The 18,941-nt window shown below is 48.9% G+C and overlaps 1 protein-coding gene across 4 annotated transcripts in view; it reads left to right on the top strand.

The window, feature by feature from the left end:
• The window catches only part of TBC1D1 (TBC1 domain family member 1), a 219,400-nt gene extending 212,818 nt beyond the window's left edge, over positions 1–6,582 (top strand). For all 4 annotated transcript variants that reach the window (XM_089325244.1, XM_017350653.4, XM_051830768.3 and 1 more), the window contains 2 exons: positions 1,684–1,857; positions 5,877–6,582. In XM_089325244.1, coding sequence (XP_089181370.1) covers positions 1,684–1,857; positions 5,877–6,062 — 360 coding nt within the window. In that variant the 3' untranslated portion in view covers positions 6,063–6,582. The remainder of the gene's footprint in view (positions 1–1,683; positions 1,858–5,876) is intronic.
• The last annotated feature ends 12,359 nt before the right edge of the window (positions 6,583–18,941 follow it).

Here is an 18,941-nt window from a genome sequence, read left to right on the forward strand (position 1 = left end):
ACCTCCAAAACCCTGGAACTTGCTGAAGACCTTAGAGAAGCTAAGAGCCAGAGTGCAGGGAAGGCAGTAGATCCCCAGTGGTTATGACCCAAGTGGAACTGCTTTGCGATGGACACGGAAGCATGACAGATGCGGAGGTCCAGGCATCTGACAGCCTTGTGGAGTGACAGGTGCTCAGGAAGTGGCTTACACAGCACCCAGCTGCTGCTGGGCAGTCCCCCTCTCCCCACTCCCAGCAGGGCAGGGGCTGGGAGGTGTGCACTTGTCCAGGAAATGGAAACGCCTCAGCGGATCTCGCTTTCCCAATGCCCCTCTGAGGCCCAGCATGACTTCTGGTAGCCAGGAAGCTGAAAAATTCTTCTCCGGGAAGAGAAGATGGGATCTGGGGAATGGGGAGAAAGCACAGAGACTTGTGAAGGAGTGAAGGATCTCGTGCCCAGGCGGCCGGGGTGGGGGGCATTGATTGTTAACTGCATGGGAATTTCTTTCTTGAGGAGCAGCAGAGAGAGAGAGAGAGAGAGTTTCTGCTCTTGTGAAATTTCACTTCTCCCCCTGGATGTGTGTTTTTTTTTATTAGATGGTCCCAGCGTGACTGCATCCCTAGGCCCACCAAGCACCTGTGGGGGCCTCACTGCTCTGCCGAGGGGCCCCCGCCTGGGAGGCCCCAGCCTGGGGGGCTTACCCCTCGGAGACAGTGGAAGTGAAGAGGACAGGTGCACCTGGCTGTTGGCCCCGCCTCCAGCCCCCTGAGCCCTGTACAGCCGTGATCTGCTTGAGTCACCTGTGCTCTCCGGGCTGTTTTTCACACGAGTGGTTTTCATCACTGTCGCTCTTACGGGAGGGAAGAGGACTTGGGCATTGTTTGGTGTTCAGTCATCTGTGTGGGTGACCCGGTTTTGGCTCACGTCTGCGGATCTGTGCGAAGGACAGTTATGTAGTAAACAGTTCCACGGCCTGGCTGTTCTTGTGGCTCTGAAAACCCGAGTGACTTTAATTAAACTTTGACTTGGTGACTGTGCAGGTAGGGCTAGACTTCGTGGTTCTTTCCTTCCTTTGAATCCATGGTTAACCTGATCGAGTTTTCAGAGAACAGACAGAAGTACTGAAATAAGAACTAAAAAATAGGCTTTAGCTTATGGAAGATGAATATCAGAAACCTACACTTGGGCCCGGCGCTGTGGCGTGCCTGTAACACTGTCATCCCATATGGGCACCGATTCAAGTCCCAGCTGCTCCACTTCCAATCCAGCTCCTTGCTAATGTGCCTAGGAAAGCAGTAGAAGATGGCCCAAGTGCTTGGGTCCGGCCACTCTCGTGGGAGACCTGTATGAAGCTCCTGGCCCCTGGCTTCAGCCTGTTCCAGCCCTGATTGATCATTGTGGCCATCTGGGGAGTGAACCAGCAGATTAAAGATTGATTCTCCCCCTCCCCCTCTCCCTCCCCCTCCCACTCTGCCTTTCATATATATATAAAAATAAATCTTGAAAAAGGAAACCTACACTTAACTGCTACCATGGAATTATTTCTAGGCTCTTCCTTGCCTTGTTGGTGCTAAGAGTTCCTTATTTATCATTTCTTGTACCAGGCGTGATGCTAAGTGGAGGGGAGGAGCTGAGTGGACACACGCGTGTGGGGTGGTGGGCGTCTTCCCTCAGTGCCTGGCGACCTTTCCGTGTGTTGCAGGTATTTGAGATGGACATCGCGAAGCAGTTACAAGCTTATGAAGTCGAGTACCACGTGCTTCAAGAAGAGCTCATCGATTCCTCCCCGCTCAGTGACAACCAAAGAATGGATAAATTAGAGAAAACCAACAACAGCTTACGCAAACAGAACCTTGACCTCCTTGAACAATTGCAGGTAGAGCATATTTATAAAGCAGCTTCCTGAACCGCAAGTATCTGGTAGTTCATTAACTCACCAAAGGCACCAGCAGCCGGCGTGTTCCCATGCCCGGAGGACCTTTCTCACCCTGAGCTGTTCGGAGTTGAGATCAAAGGGATCCCAGGAGAATTGGTCCTTTTTATTACAGAGCAGGTTTTGATTTGCTCAGGCCGGGCGGTCCTGGAGCTTTCTGCACTTACCCTTTTAGGAGACGGGCCCAGAGAAGAGTCTGGGTCCGCGCTGCGGTGGCCCTGTTAGCTGAATGCTGGCAACTGTGCTCTGAGGATGGGTGAGACCATCAAGCTCTTTAGCTGCCGTGGGCAAAACCAGCCAGGTCCAGGAAGGGATGCATCGCAGTCATCTACCTAACAAAACAAAGCTTGTGATTTATCACCGATTAACGAAGGGCAGAATTCTCCCCTCTGGAAGCTTCCACCTTAGCATGGACAAGTGTGGGTGAGAACATAGAGAAGACAGGCTGATGGAGACCATGCACCCCGGGGTGAGCTGGAGCGAGCTCCATGGTGCAGTCCCCAGACCCAGATCCTACCAGATCCAGTGCAGGCCACACCCACATCGTCACCCGGGAGACTGCTACCCTGAGGACAAGAGGCACCTTGCAGTGCGGCTCTTGCGTCAGTCAAATGCTGTGAAGTAACCATACATCCTACTTCCGCGCTGTCACAGGCGGGTGGCCACGCTGCCAGTGGTGAGGAGTTATATGGAGAGTGTGGGGTTGCTGTGAGGAAAGATTCATCCTCATGGACTCTTTTTTTTTCCCCAAAAAAATAGATGTTTTACCATGTTCCTGGGCTGTCCTTCAAATAAGCACCCCAGCCCGGTCTAAGCTTCCAATTTCTTTCCAGGAGAAGTTGCCATCTTGTACACGCAGGTTGGCGGTGATGTGGGAAACCAGCCCTTGTCTGAGTGCATTCCTCCCGGGGGCCTCCGCTAGACACCTGCTTTGCCTCCCCAGTGCCAACTGTGCCAGTCATGTTCTGAAACCCAACTTCTTTTCCCCCTAACATTCTTTTCTCCCTGGGGTCTCGGCTTAGACCCCAGGGGACGAGAGCCTTGTCTGGCCTGCGAGGGGACGCGGTCTCAGGCGGTCATCTTAAATGGAGTTGGTGCCAACCGTGAGTTCCCGAATACTCATTCCTATCATATGACAGAAACACTCCCCGCAAACCTGTTTGCATTCGAAGCAGTTGGCTTATTAAGGCAGACAGTATACAATTCGAGGCTCGTTTTATTGGGCTTTGTGTGGGTTTTCGGCAGTGAGGGTGGAAAGCTAATTTATGCGGCTCCTGTGAGCCCCTACCACTTCCGGGAGGCAGGGAGTTGTGGCAGACCGCTCAGCCACCTACACTCCTCAGGAGAGACGTCGGGCAACAATTGGTAAGAGACATCTCTGGGCCGGCGCCGCGGCTCAATAGGCTAATCCTCCGCCTGCGGCGCTGGCACACCGGGTTCTAGTCCCGGTCGGGGCGCCGGATTCTGTCCCAGTTGGGGCACCGGATTCTGTCCCGGTTGCCCCTCTTCCAGGCCAGCTCTCTGCTGTGGCCCAGGAAGGCAGTGGAGGATGGCCCAAGTGCTTGGGCCCTGCACCCGCATGGGAGACCAGGAGAAGCACCTGGCTCCTGGCTTCGGATCAGCGCGGTGCGCTGGCCACAGCGCGCCGGCCGCAGCGGCCATGGGGGGGGCGGTGAACCAACGGCAAAGGGAGACCTTTTGTTGTCTCTCTCTCTCTCACTGTCCACTCTGCCTGTCAAAAAAAAAAAAAAGAGAGAGAGAGAGAGAGAGACATCTCTGCACCATGTGGGCGTGCACGTCTAGGGACGTCACTGAGGGCTGCCACAGTCACCAATAGTTACCGAGTCCACTGTGCCAGTGCTGGGGCCACCGAGATGAGTGATTTGGACTGGGCGCGTGGTGTGTGAACACGTGGCTGTCTGGGTAAGACTTTCCCATCGTCCTCTATGAGAATGTGCATCTCACCTGTGAGAATCGTGCTGCCTTTTTGCTTAACCTTTCACAGACGGTCCATTCAAGGAAAGGTGTAGATACAGTATCGATTTTTGTGCATAAATCTTTTTTACCTAAGTATCAAAATAAACCTGTTTTCTGGTGTTGTCCTGTTCGTGTACCTGTTAGATATGCCAAAGTCCCATTTGTTTTCTTGTTAAACACAAGAATTTTATAAAAATTTTAAGGTTTATTTTATTTATTTGAAAGAGTTACAGAAAGGGAGGGAGGGAGAGAGAGAGAGAGAGAGAGAATATCCATCCACTGTTTCACTCCTCAAATGTCTGCAACGTCTAGGAGCCAAAAGCTTCTTCCAGGTCTGCCACCTGGGCTGAGGGGCCCTCGGACATCTGCTCCTTTTCCAGGCACATTAGCAGAGAGCTGGATCAGAAGTGGAGCAGCCAGGACTCAAACAAGCGCTGTGCCTCTATGGGATGCTGGCATTGCAGGGGCAGCCTAATGCATTATGCTACAATGTCAACCCCAATTTTTCTAAAATTTATGGTAATACTCATCGCTTTAAAAAGACGTATTTATTTGGGGTTGACATTGTGATACAGCGGGTCAAGCTGCTTGCATTGCCGCTGTCCCATCTGGGCACTGGCTGCTCCACTTCTGATCCAGCTCCCTGCTAATGTGCCTTGGAGAGCAGTGTACTCGGACCCCTGCATCCACATGGGAGACCCAGATGGAGTTTCATGCTCCTGCCTTTGGCTTGGCCCAGCCCCTTTGGGGAGTGAACCAACGAATGGAAGATTCTCTGTCTCTGTGTGTCCTCTCTCTCTGTCACTCTTTCAAATAAAACCTTAAAAAAATTGTTTATTTGGAAGAGTGACAGATAGAGACCTTCCATTTTCTGGTTCACTCTCCCAGTGCCTGAGGTGAAGCCATGCTGGAGCCAGGAGCTCCATGTGGCTCTCCTACATGAGTAGCAGGAACTCAAGTACTTGGGCCATCACTGATGCTTCCCAGGCCCATTAGCCGGGAACTGGATGGGAAGTGGAGCAGCCGGGACTCAAGCTGGCTCTGATAGGGGTTGTGGGCTTCCTGAGCAGAGGTTTAACCTGCCGTGCCTCAATACCCAACCCCAAGGATTTTGTTTTAGAAGCTGGAGACCAAACTCTAATCTGCTTTGTCCAGCATTGTATGAGATAATTGCCATGCCAGATGGTGCCATGTTCCCTGGCCTAGTGCTGTCTTTTACCATAGGACAAGAGAATTTCAAGCTAGCAAGCCATTTTGACCTGGGCCATCACGCCGTTGTGACTGTCAGTCTGAAATCAATTCATACACGTGGATAGACTTGTTTATCACAACCAGCCAGGCCGTGCTGACACAGAAAGCTCCAGGGCTCAGTGCCAGCGCTGTGGCACAGCAGCTAAAGCTGCCACCTGCAGTGCTGGCATCCCATACAGGCGCCAGTTCAAGTCCCGGCTGCTCCTCTTCCAATCCAGCTCTCTGCTAATGCTCCTGAGAAAGCAGCAGAAGACAATCCAAGTCCTTGGGCCCCTGTACCCATGTGGGAGACTCAGAAGAAGCTCCTGGATCCTGGCTTCAGATAAGCCGAGCTCTAGCCATTGAGGTTACTTAGGAAGTGAACCTCTGTCCTCCTCATCCTTGGCCCCTCTATAACTCACCTTTAAAATAAATAAGTAAATCTTAAAAAAAAAAAAAAAAAAAAAAAAAAAAAAAAAGCTCCAGGGCTCGGTGGCCTGGCACACCCGAGCCCATCCCTGAAGTGTTCCTGGGCCGGGTCAGGGATCTCCCCCTGCGGCGGTGCCTGGGAGTTCCCGCGCCCTCACACCGTGATGTCTCCACGCCCGGCTTCTCAGGGAGCCACAGCTGGCGAGGAGATGCTGTCGGAACCGGTAGCGAGCTGTGGACCCTCACGGCCGAAACGTGGCTCCTGCGGGCTCCCTCCCGTGCTGCCTCAGGCGGGCGCCGTCTGATTTCTCCTTTTCTTCCTCCAGGTGGCAAACAGCAGGATCCAAAGCCTGGAGGCCACGGTGGAGCAGCTGCTGAGCAGCGAGAGCAGGCTGAAGCAGGCCCTGCTGGCGCTGGAGCTGGAGCGCGCCGCCCTGCTGCAGCCTGCGGAGGGGCTGCGGGGGCAGCCTGCGGGCCCGGCCTGTGCTCAGCCCCAGCCCACAGGCGACTGAAGGCCCGGAGGAGAGGGCGCGGCTCCGTCCCGACGCTGTCCAGGCCCTAGCTGAGAGGGACCGGAGATGCTGGAGGAGACAAGGGAGCGTGGAGTGAGCTTCTCAGGGAGGAAACTGGCTGCCGGCACGCAGCCTCACGAGCTCAGACTCACAGCAGCCCAGGGGCACCTGTGCCGCTGTGGCGGTGGTGGTCTGGGTTCTGATCCGTCCCTTCTCTGGTCCTGATTACTGTACTCAATAGCTTTAGATGGCATGGACACGAATAAATGCACCTTTATATTTCCTTGTGGTTTCCTTGCTCAGCATCACTGCCTTTGTGAGCAGCACCCTAATGTGGTGGAATCTCAAAAGCCGGAAGGGCTCCCGGTGGCCCCCTCGTTCCTCCAAAGAGGGCTCAACACCCTCAGTGTCACCAGCAGGCATGGTTGGCCCCCGTCTGTTCTGATTGTGGAAACCCAAGGTGACCATTAAGAGGGACTGAGAGTGATTTGGCTGAATAAATCAGACCCTGGGTACATAAGGAAGTTTGTCATTTTTTTAAATGAAAACACAGCCTATTGCTAGACATTTTTGCTTATTTCTCACATATACTCAGTCAGCCGTGGCCGCTAACGGCTTTCTGGGAAGAAGCACCATTTGGTTAGAGTCTGGAGACACTGCCAGTGTGTGACTGCAGCTGAGGGTCTGCGATGTGCATTTCCTTGTGGTGGTTTCACGTTCCTGCTACGGAGCCACGCATTTATTTTGCTGTCGCCTAATGTCATGCACCTGCGTGTCCCTCTGTGTCTTGACCCCTTGGAGACCAGATTCCTTGCAGAAGGAGCAGGGCACATCCAGATTTCCAAGGGGGTGCCCAAGATTCTGGGGTCTTTCCCCAAAAGAGATGAGGCTGAAATGGTAACCAGTGTGTGGCAGCCGACAGCTTTTCAGAAATGGGACACAATGCAGTGACCCCCCCCCTCACCGCACCCCGGGATGGTGAGGACCCTGTGCCTTCAGCCACCAAAACACGGCTCCCGGCATCAGGCTGCCTGCCCTGCAGTTAGAACGAGCCGGTTAGAGAGCTGTACAGGCACAGGCCGCTTCCCTAACTGCAGAACCCTCCCCCGTTGTGACCGCCCTCACCACGACTTCTCCACGGTGCTTCTCTCTGGTCTCAGTGACCTGACTGCTGGGAGTCCGTGTGAGTCTCCCAGCCATTTCCAAGGGGGATGGGGGAGCTGCCCCTGGCGCCCAAACAGGTGCTTTGCGGTCGAGGCTCCTCCCTCCCGTTCCCCAAGTCGGAGGACCACAATTCTAGTCGGAAGTCCAGTGGCCGTCACCCCAAGTGGTGCCCCCAGAGACAAAGGCACTTCTCAAAGCTCGTGGAAAACGGAATTAAATACAAACTTGTTTTGGTGCCAAAATACCTTTGAAATCCATTCATAGGAAGGAAGTCTTCAAAAAGTTCATGGAAATGCGTGGTATGACTACACCGCTGGATAGACTTCAACAGTTTTTGCTCAAATGCATCTTTTTATTCCATTTTCCCGTTAATTTCTTGCAGTGTGCTCAATTAACTTAAAGTTCACAATCGAAGGCTTCTTTCCACACCACAGCTGGATGGGACTGAATGTTTTCCTGTTGAATTTTGGACACCTTACTACCATTACTCAAAAGCACCGAATCTGCATTCAATAAAGCAATAAAACAAATACTTCAGGCCCACTTTTTTATGGTGTGTGTGTGTGTGTTTTAAATGTTGAGGCTTTGCTTTTAGCCTGGGAATGAAGGAATGCCCGTGACCACCTGTGGGTCCAAGTGTGACTGTCACCTAACAGTCGGTGAAACAGTCGAGATATGGGTGCCTGTCCCCGGGGGTTGGTCTCCATGTGTTGGTGTTGTATCACCTCCACGAAGTGGAGCCCAGCTCACTGCATGCAACCGTGAGTGCTGTGATGAGATCGTGGTGCGCAGACAGGGCAGTTGGCACCAGCCTGCGGGTGTAGGTTGGACTTGGTTTCAGCTGTGACGTCACAATGAAAAGGAGGACAGAGGCATCAGTGTGGGAGGAGTCTCCGAGGCAGGCTTCGAAAGGAAGTTGCACATTGTGTTTTCCCTCAATGCACAGCTAAATCCATAGACACATAAGTGCACTTGGAAGTTGTGTTTTGACAGCACTTAAGCTTCTTACGTATTAGACATTCTTTTTAAAAAACAAAAACAAATATTTATTTGAAAGAGTTACAGAGAGAAACATAGAGCCATCCACTGGTTCACTGGTTCACTCCCCAGATGGCTATGACAGCCAGGGCGGAACTAGGAGCCAGGTGCTTCATCTGGGTTTCCCACATGGGGCCCAAACCCTTGAGCCATCTTCTGCTGTTTTCTCAGGCATATAAGCAGGTTGCTGGATTGGAAGTGGAGTGGCTGGGACATGAAGCAGCGCCCACGTGGGATGCTGGCATCCCAGGTAGTGCCTTGACCTGCTATGCCACAGCGCTGGCCCCGCGTCAGACTTGCTGAGCCTTCGAGCACACTGCTCCATAGACCATGAATGAGACTGTTGAGTGCGAGCCCCACTGCGGTTCCCTCTGAGGGTTTATGTGTGTTCAAGAGGCCCACACCCACTGCTGTGGTCTGAATATCAGTGTCCCCCCCCCCAATATGTATGCATATGAAGTAAGATCCAGTGTGAGGGTGTTAAGAAGTGAGGGCTTCGGGGGAGTAATCCGGTCATAAAACCTCGACTCCTGGAGAGGATTGTGGAGGACACTGAAGACAGCTGCCTCGCCCTTCTCCCAGGTGAAGATACAGCAAGAGGGTGATGTCCGTGGGGAACAAGGCCCTCGCCGGCCACCGGTCTGCTGATGCCTTCACTGTGGCTCCCCAGCCTCCAGGTGGTGAGCAGTCAGTTTCCACTGCTCAGAATTCCCTAGGCCAAGCAGTTCAAAGAAATGTCGAGACAGCATCAGTATTTTTGAAGATAAACTTGCCATTACCGTATTGCCTCATAAACATAAATGATAAACATTGGTTTGGTCCACTGACTGCTTCAGCAAACAGAAGGAAATCTGTTCTCACTGAAGCATTAAAATGCAAGGAATGATGTTATTTTTTGTCATTTGGATCATAGTCATTCTAACTTAAGTGAGATAATACTGTATTTTGATTTTTTTCATTTCCCTGATGATTAGTTACGTTGAACATTTTTTTCCTACCCATTCATTGGCTGGATTGTTAATATTTCCATTTGTTTTACTATTGTTTGAGTTCTTTTTATATTCTGGGAACTAATCCCTTGTGAGGTGCATAGTTTGCAAATGCTTTCTCTCATTTCACAGTCTCTTCACTCTTATTTGTTTCCTTTGCTGTATATGACCTTTTAAGTTTGATATAAGCCAATTGCCAATTTTTTGTTGCCTCTGATTTTGGAGTTGTGTGTAAAAAAATCTTAGTCCAACCCAATCCCCTGAAGCATTTCCACTATGTTTTCTGCTAATAATTTCATAGTTTCAGGTCTTACATTTTAAATCTTGGATTAATTTTGAGTTGGTTTTTGTGTATAGTAAGATATAAGGGCCTAGTTTCTTTCTTGTGCATATAGACATCCAGTTTTCCTGGCATCATTTGTTGAGGTGTATTTCCTTTGTCTAATGTACTTACTTGCTGTCTTTGTTGAACATCAGGTAGCTGCAACATGTAGATTTATTTCTGGGTTCTTTGTTTTGTTCCATTGGCCTGAGTGTCTGTTTTTATTCTGGTAACATGCTCCCTTGGTTACTTTAACTTTCTAATAGGTCTTGAAGCCAGGTCTTGTGATGCTTCCAGATTCTTTGTTTTTGCTCAGGATTGATTTGGATATTCAGTCTTTTGTGATCCCATGTGAATTTCAAAAGTGCTTTTTTCTAGTTCTGTAAAGAATGATACTGGGCCTGCGCCGCGGCTCACTAGGCTAATCCTCCGCCTTGCGGCACTGGCACTCCGGGTTCTAGTCCCGGTCGGGGCACCGGATTCTGTCCCGGTTGCCCCTCTTCCAGGCCAGCTCTCTGCTGTGGTCAGGGAGTGCAGTGGAGTATGGCCCAAGTCCTTGGGCCCTGCACCCCATGGGAGACCAGGATAAGTACCTGGCTCCTGCCATCGGATCAGCGGCGGCCATTGGAGGGAGAACCAATGGCATAGGAAGACCTTTCTCCCTGTCTCCCTCTCTCTCTCACTATCTACTCTGCCTGTCAAAAAAAAAAAAAATGATACTGATATTTATATAGGAATTGCACTGAATCTGTAAATCACTTTGGACCATATGGACATGTTAATATTATGAATCTTGATATGAATGGAAGGGGAGAGAGAGCAGGAAAGGGAAGGGTTGCGGGTGGGAGGGAAGTCATGGGGGGGGGAGCCAATGTAGTCCATAAGCTGTACTTTGGAAATCTATATTCATTAAATTAAAAAAAATCATAAAAAAATAATATAAATACTTCTCATCCATGAACATGGGATATCTTTCCTTTTTTTTTTTTAGTGTCTTCTTCAATTTCTTTCACCAGTGCTTTATCATTTTCATTATAGAGATCATTCACTTAAATTTATTTCTAGATATTTTTTGGTAGCTATTGTGAATGAGATTGCTTTCTTGATTTCTTTCTCAGCAATTTTGTAATGTATAAGAAAGCTAATGATTTTTAAATACTGAATTTGTGTCTTGTAACCTTACTGAATTTGTTTATCAGTTTGAATGGATTTACATTTTTGGTGGAGTCTTTCAGGTTTTTGTATATATAATATAAAATCATGTCTTTTGCAAACAAGAATAATTTGACTTTCTCTTTTCCTATATGGATGCCTTTATTTATTTCCAGTGCCTTATTCCTTTGACTATGACTTCCAAAGATATTTTTAGTAAGAATAGTGAAAGTGGCCATCCTTTTATTAGAATAATTCTAGCTTTTATTGTGTTGAGAAACATGACTTCTAGACACAATTCTTTGAGGGTTTATCATGAAGAGATGTTGAATTTTTTTTTTTTTTTTTTTTGACAGGCAGAGTGGACCATAAGAGAGAGAGACAGAGAGAAAGATCTTCCTTTGCCGTTGGTTCACCCCCCCAATGCCCACTGCAGCCGGCGCACCGTGCTGATCTGAAGCCAGGAGCCAGGTGCCTCTCCTGGTCTCCAATGTGGGTGCAGGGCCCAAGGTCTTGGGCCACCCTCCACTGCACTCCCTGGCCACAGCAGAGATCTGGCCTGGAAGAGGAGCGACCGGGACTAGAACCCCGTGTGCCGGCACCGCAGGCGGAGGATTAGCCTATTGAGCCGTGGCGCTGGCTGAGATGTTGAATTTTATCATTTTATCAGATTATTTTTCTGCATCTATTGAGATGATCATATGGATGTTATCCTTCATTCTGTTGCTACTAGGTTTATTAATTTGCACATGTTAATCATAGTATATAATCATTTATGTTTACTAGTGGGTTTGGTTTGTTTAAAAAAAAAGATTTACTGATTTGAGAAGCAGAATTAGAGGGAGAGACAGAAGGAGATCTTTTGTCCACTAGTTCACTCCCCAAATGGCCACGGTGGTAGGGGTTTGTTGGGTCAGGCCAGAGCCAGGAGCCAGGTCTCCTAAGTGGGTGTCAGGGGTCCAAGTTCTTGGGCCATCTTCTGCCATCCCAGGCACATTATCAGGAGCTGGATCATAAGCAGCACAACCAAGACTCTAACAATGCTCCAATATGGGCTCTGGCTTGCAGGTGGCAGCTTAAACTACTGTGCCACAACACCATCCCAATTTGCTAGTATTGTGTTGAGAAATTTTGCATCTGTGTTCATTGAGGGTATTAGTCTTTTTTGGTGTGTCCTTTTCTGGCTCGTCATTCTTCAATGCTAGCCTTATAGAAGGAGTTTGAAAGGATTCTCTCTCTTTTCAATGCTTTGGACTAGTTTGGGAAGAATTAGCATTTGCTGTTTATTAAAGGCTTGGTAAATTTCAGCAATGAAGCCATCTGGTCCTGGGCTTTTCTTTGTTGGGAAATTTCTCATAACTGATTCAATTTCATTCCTAGTCTTTGGTCTGTTCCAGTTGTCTGTGAACTCATGGTTCAATTTTGGTAGGCTATATGTTCTAGGAAATCATCCATTTGTTCTTGGCTTTGCAGTTTGTGGGTGTATATGACCCCATTGAACCTTTGTATGTCTGTGGTATCAGTGTTTGTATCTTCTTTTTCATCTCTGTTGTTATTTATTTGGGTATTCTTTTTTATTTCTTGGTTACAATAGCCAAAGGTTTGTTGTTTTTATCATTTTTTTTAAAGATTTATTTATTTATTTGAAAGTCTGAGTTACACAGAGAGAAGCAGAGAGGTCTTCCATCCGATGGTTCACTCCCCAGTTGGCCACAACGGGCCGGTGCTGCACCGATCTAAAGCCAGGAGCCAGGAGCTTCCTCCAGGTTTCCCACGTGGGTGCAGGGGCCCAAGGACTTGGGCCATCTTCTGCTGCTTTCCCAGGCCATAGCAGAGAGCTAGATCAGAAGTGGAGCAGCTGAGTCTCGAACTGGAACCCATATGGGATGCCTACACTTCAGGCCAGCGTGTTAACCTGCTGCACCACAGCACCAGCCTCGTTTTTATTTATCTTTTCCAAAAACCAGCTCTTTGTTTCATTGGTGCTGTTTATTCTTACTTATTATTTTTATTTTATTTACTAGTTATTTATGTTTAGTCTCCATTTCTCTCTCCTTTGGTCTTTGTTGTTGTGTCTCTTTATTCCTGCTTTTCTAATTCCTTGAGTTGTATCACCAGGTTGTTTGTTAGAAATCTTTCTTTTTTAAAAAATATAAGCACTTATTGTTTCCTTTTAACACGTACTGTTTCCTTTTAATTTCCCTTTTAACACTGCTTGTGTTTATATCCCATAGGTTTTGACATGTTGTGTTTTCACTTTCATTTGTTTCAAGAAAATTTTAATTTCCCTTTTGATTTCTTTATTGACCCACTGGTCATTCAGGAGAATGTGGTTTAACTTACGTGTGTTTGTACAAATTCTGTAGTACAGATTTGATCCACCTGTGCATTTCTAGTTTTATTCCATTGTTGTCAGAGAAGATATATGCCATGATTTCAGTTTTTAAAATTTGTTTATACTTGTTTTGTGGCTTGACATATGGTCTGTCTTAAAGAATATCCCATGTGCTGACGAGAAGAACGTATGTTCTACAACTGTTGGATAAAGTGTTCTATAAATGTCTGCTAGACCCACTTAGTCTGTGATACTGTTTAACTCCAACATTTCTTTATTGAATTTTTGTTTGGATATCTGTCCATTGATGGAAGTGGGATGCTGAAGACTCCAATTATTTTATTATATTAGAGCCTATCAGTTCTTTTAGATCTAGTAATGTTTGTTTTATGTAATTGGGTACACCAACAGTGTGTACATATATATAAATAATAAGAAAAATAATCCATTTAATATATGTTTACAGTTATTTTTTCTTATTTAATGGATCCCTTTATCTTTACTTTGTGACTTTATCTCTTTTTACAGTCTTTGACTTGAAGCCGATTTCATCTCAGTATGACTACTCCTGCTGACTTTTGTTTCCATTTTCATCTCTTCCAGTGTATGTGTCTTTACTGGTAAAGTGAGTTTCTCGTAGGCAACATAAGCATATCACTTTAAAAAAAATTTTTTTTGGACAGGTAGAGTTAGAGAGAGAGAGAGAAAGGTCTTCCTTCTGTTGGTTCACCCCCCAAATGACCACTACGGCCTGGCGCACTGTGTTGATCCAAAGCCAGGAGCCAGGTGCTTCCTCCTGGTCTCCCATGTGGGTGCAGGGCCCAAGCACTTGGGCCATCCTCCACTGCCTTCCCGGGCCACAGCAGAGAGCTGGACTGGAAGAGGAGCAACCGGTACTAGAACCCAGCACCCATATGGGATGCTGGCACCGCAAGGTGGAGGATTAACCAAGTGAGTCACGGTGCTGGCCCCTAAAATGTTTGTTTTTTTAAAGATTTATTTATTTTATTTGAAAGTCAAATTTACAGAGAGAAGAGGCAGAGAGAGAGCGAGAGGTCTTCATCCGCTGGTTATTCCTCAATTGGCCACAACAACTGGTGCTGCCCCAATCCAGAGCCAGGAGCCAGGAGGTTCCTCCAGGTCTCCCACACGGGTGCAGGGGCCAAGGACTTAGGCCATCTTCCACTGCTTTCCCAGGCCATAGCAGAGAGCTGCATTGGAAGTGGAGCAGCTGGGACTAGGAACTGGCACCCATATGGGATGCCAGCACTACAGGCAGCGGCTTTACTTGCTACACCACAGCGCCAGCCCCAATGATTTCTTTCGTTTAAAAAAATGACAGGGAGAAAGAACTACATGGACAGATTATCTTCCATCCACTGGTTCATTCCCCAGATGCCCACAACAACCAAGGCTAGGCCAGGCCAAAGCCAGGAGCCCGGAACTCAATCCAGGTCTCCTACGTGGGTGACTGCTTCCCAAATACTTGAGCCATCATCTGCTGCCTTCCAGGGCCTGCATTAGCAGGAAGCTGGACTTGGAAGCAGAACCAGGACTCAAATCCACGATAATTCTAAGAAGGGATGCAGGCAACCTAAGTAATGTCTGCCCCCAGCCTATGTTTATGTCAAGCAGACAATTTAACCTGTTTACACTCAGGGTTGTTATTGATAAGTAAAGACATTTTGTTAATTTTTTTCTGGTTGTTTTGTATATCGTTTCTTCCTTTCTTTCTCTCTTGTTCATCTTTGTGGTTTGGTGGTTTTCTGTATTGATTGTGTTTGATTCTCTTTCTCATTTGCGTATCTGCTCTGTGATTACTGAGTTTTGTACTTTCGTATGTTCTTCCCATGGTGGTCATCATCCTTTCACTTCCAGTGTAGGACTCTCCTCACACATCTTGTAGAGCAAGTCTGACGGTGAAGAGTTGTCACAGTTTTTGCTTTGCTTGGAGAGGCATTATTTCTCAGTTGTTTCTGAAGGATTGCTTTGCTGGGCATATGATAGTCTTGATTGGCTTTTTTTCTTTCTGGACTTTGATTTTGTCACCTCCGTCTCTCCTCGCCTGAGCTGTCTGCTGAGAAGTATGCTGTTAATCTAAAGGCTATTCCTTTCTGTGTGAACTGTGCTTTTCTCTTGTGTTTTTAGATCTCTTTGTCTTGTACCTTTGATATTTGACCATAATATGGCTCAGGGAGGATCTTTTTGATTGAGTCTGTTAGGGTTCCTTGAGCTTCCTGAAACTGGATGCTCATATCTTTCCCAAGATTTGGAAAGTTTCTAGTGATTATTTCATTCAATTGAATTTCTATGCCTTTTTTCCTCTTAAAAAAAAAAAAAAGTCTTAACTTATTTGAGAGCAGACAGAGTGCCCCCATATGTTGGCTCACTCCCCAACAGCTGGTGCCGGGGAAGAGCTGAGAACTCAGCCCAGGTCTCCCACATGAGTGGCAGACACCTGGTTATGGAACCGTCACTGCTTCTCCTGGAGCAGAGCCCAGTATGGAACCCAGGGACTCCAGCATAGGACGTGGGAGTCTTAACTGGCGTCTTCACTGCCCATACAAAAACCTGCCCCACATTCCCTCCCACCCCACGCACGGGGTTTGAAAATTTCAATTGTCCAGTTCTTTAGCACCCAGAGTTCTGATTGGTTGGTTCTTTTTATGATCTCTCCTTTTTTTTTTCTTTTTTGACAGGCAGAGTGCACAGTGAGAGAGAGAGAGACAGAGAGAAAGGTCTTCCTTTGCCGTTGGTTCACCCTCCAATGGCCGCCATGGCCGGCACGCTGCAGCCGGCGCACCGCGCTGATCCGATGGCAGGAGCCAGGTGCTTCTCCTGGTCTCCCATGGGGTGCAGGGCCCAAGCACTTGGGCCATCATCCACTGCACTCCCGGGCCACAGCAGAGAGCTGGCCTGGAAGAGGGGCAACCGGGACAGAATCCGGCGCTCCGACTGGGACTAGAACCCGGTGTGCCAGCGCTGCAAGGCGGAGGATTAGCCTAGTGAGCCACGGCGCCGGCCTTTTTATGATCTCTTATCTCTTTGTTGAATTTCTCTTTCATGTCATGAATTGTCCCCCTAATTTAATTGAATTTTCTGTTTGTATTCTCCTATATCTCATTAAATGTCCTTAAAGTCATTATTTTGAATTATTTTAAGATAACACATCAATTTCCTTTTCTTTGGTGTCTGTTGCTAGAGTTACTGTGTTCCATCGGAAGCTTCGTGCTAACTTGCTTTTTCATGCGTCCTGTGTCCCTGCATTGATGTTTGCATCTCGTGAGTCAGTTCCCTCTATGAGGCTTTCATAGTAAAAAAAAAAAAAAAAAAAAAAAAAACACAACTCTCTCCTGGTGATCTGTGCTAGGGTAAGGTTGGATGGGCTGTGTTGGCTTTGGTTCGGGGCAGGCGCTTCAGTGTCCTGAGTAGCTCCTCCAGCTATAATCACTGCTGTGGAGGTGGTCCTCAGCCCTGGGAATAACAAGGCAGCCCACCCTGAGCAGACTGGCCTCAAAGGCCCTGTCCTGCAGAGTCACTGTGCAGCCATCATTGACGGGTACCCCCTAATGGAGCTACTGGCGTGACCTGGCCCCTGTGTGGCAACGACAGTGATAGGTGTCCTGCTCCGCAACCAGGCACGCCACACTGTACATAACTCCCACACAACCCACAGAGCTTCGTGGGTGCCCCCTGCAACCAGGCACAGGGTGCTTGAGCTGCATGCCAACCTGTCCCGTCCAAGAGAGCTGCGTCCCAGCTGGGGTGCAATTCTACACCCGCCTAAGCCTTCTCAGCCGCCAAAGCCACTGCAGCTGCCTCCTAGGTCTGGAAGCTGGAATCAGGCGCAAGAGCCAGGTATTGAACCAGGTTCTCTGGTGTAGGATAAGGGCATCTTATCTGGCGTCTTACGTGCTAGGCTAAGTGCCTACCCCTTCAACTGCTTTTAGGGACTGCACAGAGATGGGTGGGGCCGTTCTGCGGCTTTTGGGTCTCCACGGGACCAAACCACTCAGGGAGGTCTGCTCATTGCTTTCCAGGGTCGTGGATAGTTTGACAGGGCCACCTGCCTGTCCGCTGCCGGGGCCTTTACGGCCGAGCCATTTCGAGTCAGCTGCCTGGCCACTTTCCATGGCCAAGAGGAGGCAGGTGAGGCGGACGAGGCTGTCAGGCTGTTTCCAGGTCAGTGGGGGTGTGGGTGGGGCCTCTAGGCTGTCTCCCCAGGGGCGGAGCTGCTCAGAGCTGCCTGCCAGGAGCTCTCTAGGTCTGAGCGCTGGTGGGCAGGGCTGCGCAGCTGTTTCCTGGGACTGAGGGTGGGTTGGTGGGGCTGCCTGGCCTCCTGGAGTGGTGAGAAAATGGGTGGGGTCACCCGCATTTGTTGTTTTTCTGAGCAGGCTGAGCTGCTCCGAGCGGACTGCTCCAGTGTTCCCGAGGCCGGGCTGCCTCCCAGGACCCCGTGTAGGCGGGGCTCAAGGTGGCACTGTGTAGGCAGGGCCTGGAGGTGGGGGAGAGGGCACAGCACAGGCTGGGCTCCTTCTCCAGGGCAGTGCGGTTGCATGGTGACCCAGCAGCTCCCCCCACACTGGGCTCAGGGCCCACGAGGGCTGCAAGCTCCTGCCTTAAGTGTCCGGTGTGAGTGGAGAGGCGGCACCTCCTGCTTACCTTTTCCCTATGGAACAGAGTCCCTGTGGGTTCAGGGCTGGTCTCGAGAGGATAACAGATGCATATGCTTGGGTCCCTTATTTATTTATTTATTTTATTTGACAGGCAGAGTTAGACAGTGGGAGAGACAGAAAGGTCTTCCTTTTTCAGTTGGTTCACCCCCCCCCCCAATGGTCGCTATGGCCGGCGCACCGCGCTGATCCGATGGCAGGAGCCAGGAGCCAGGCGCTTATCCTGGTCTCCCATGGGGTGCAGGGCCCAAGCACCTGGGCCATCCTCCACTGCACTCCCTGGCCACAGCAGAGAGCTGGCATGGAAGAGGGGCAACCGGGACAGAATCCGGCGCCCCGACCGGGACTAGAACCCGGTGTGCCGGCGCCGCTAGGCGGAGGATTAGCCTAGTGAGCCGCGGCGCCGGCCCGGTTCCCTTATTTCTAAGGCCACTGAGTATCTCCTTGCTCTTCACCGCCCCTGCTACATCTTCCTAGCAGCTCCAGTGCAGTAGCCACTGTTTTCCTCATTACAGGGCCTTGGTTGTGGAGGGAAGTGCACCAAGCACCTCTTGTCAGCCATCTTGCTGACGTCACCCCAGTGTTTGCTTTTAATTCAACGTCAACTACAATGAGCGTGGGATCCCGTTTTCACTTGACACTTCCAGAACACAAAAAGTTGAATTGGTGGTCCTCCCGTTAACAAACATGCAGGTGTTTGCTTCTGGCCACAACTCATTATGGCCCTCCCTGGTTTGACTTAATTCCTGTTATTTCATGCTTTCTCGCTTCCTTAACAGCCTTGTAAATCACCATAAAGCATCAGAGGAGCAAGAGGAACCTGGTATAGCTATAAACAGAACCAGCATCCAAGCCCTGGAGTCAGCTGGAGTCCAACCCTGATTCTTTGTCTGTACGATAGAAATAATCAGAGTTATTTCTGGGATTATTGTGTGACTATTTATGAAAAGCCCTGAGCACTGGGGCTGATACCGAGTTAACAAGCAATAAATGTTACCTGTCATTACATTTTGATGATGTGAGCCAAATGGATCCAGGTCTGGGCATTTAAAATCAACCCAGGCAAAAGTCCTCAATAGATTGTCAACATTTAAAATAGGTAACCTTTAAAATTATTATGATTCCTTTAGCTCACGCCATGCTAGGCCAATATTATTTTATGTTTTTGAAAGTGCAATGACCAAATATAAAATGGGAAACTGTAGG

Source organism: Oryctolagus cuniculus, chromosome 2 (assembly GCF_051225735.1).
Source record: "Oryctolagus cuniculus isolate XC-2025 breed Fujian yellow rabbit chromosome 2, ASM5122573v1, whole genome shotgun sequence".
Taxonomy (NCBI): domain Eukaryota; kingdom Metazoa; phylum Chordata; class Mammalia; order Lagomorpha; family Leporidae; genus Oryctolagus; species Oryctolagus cuniculus.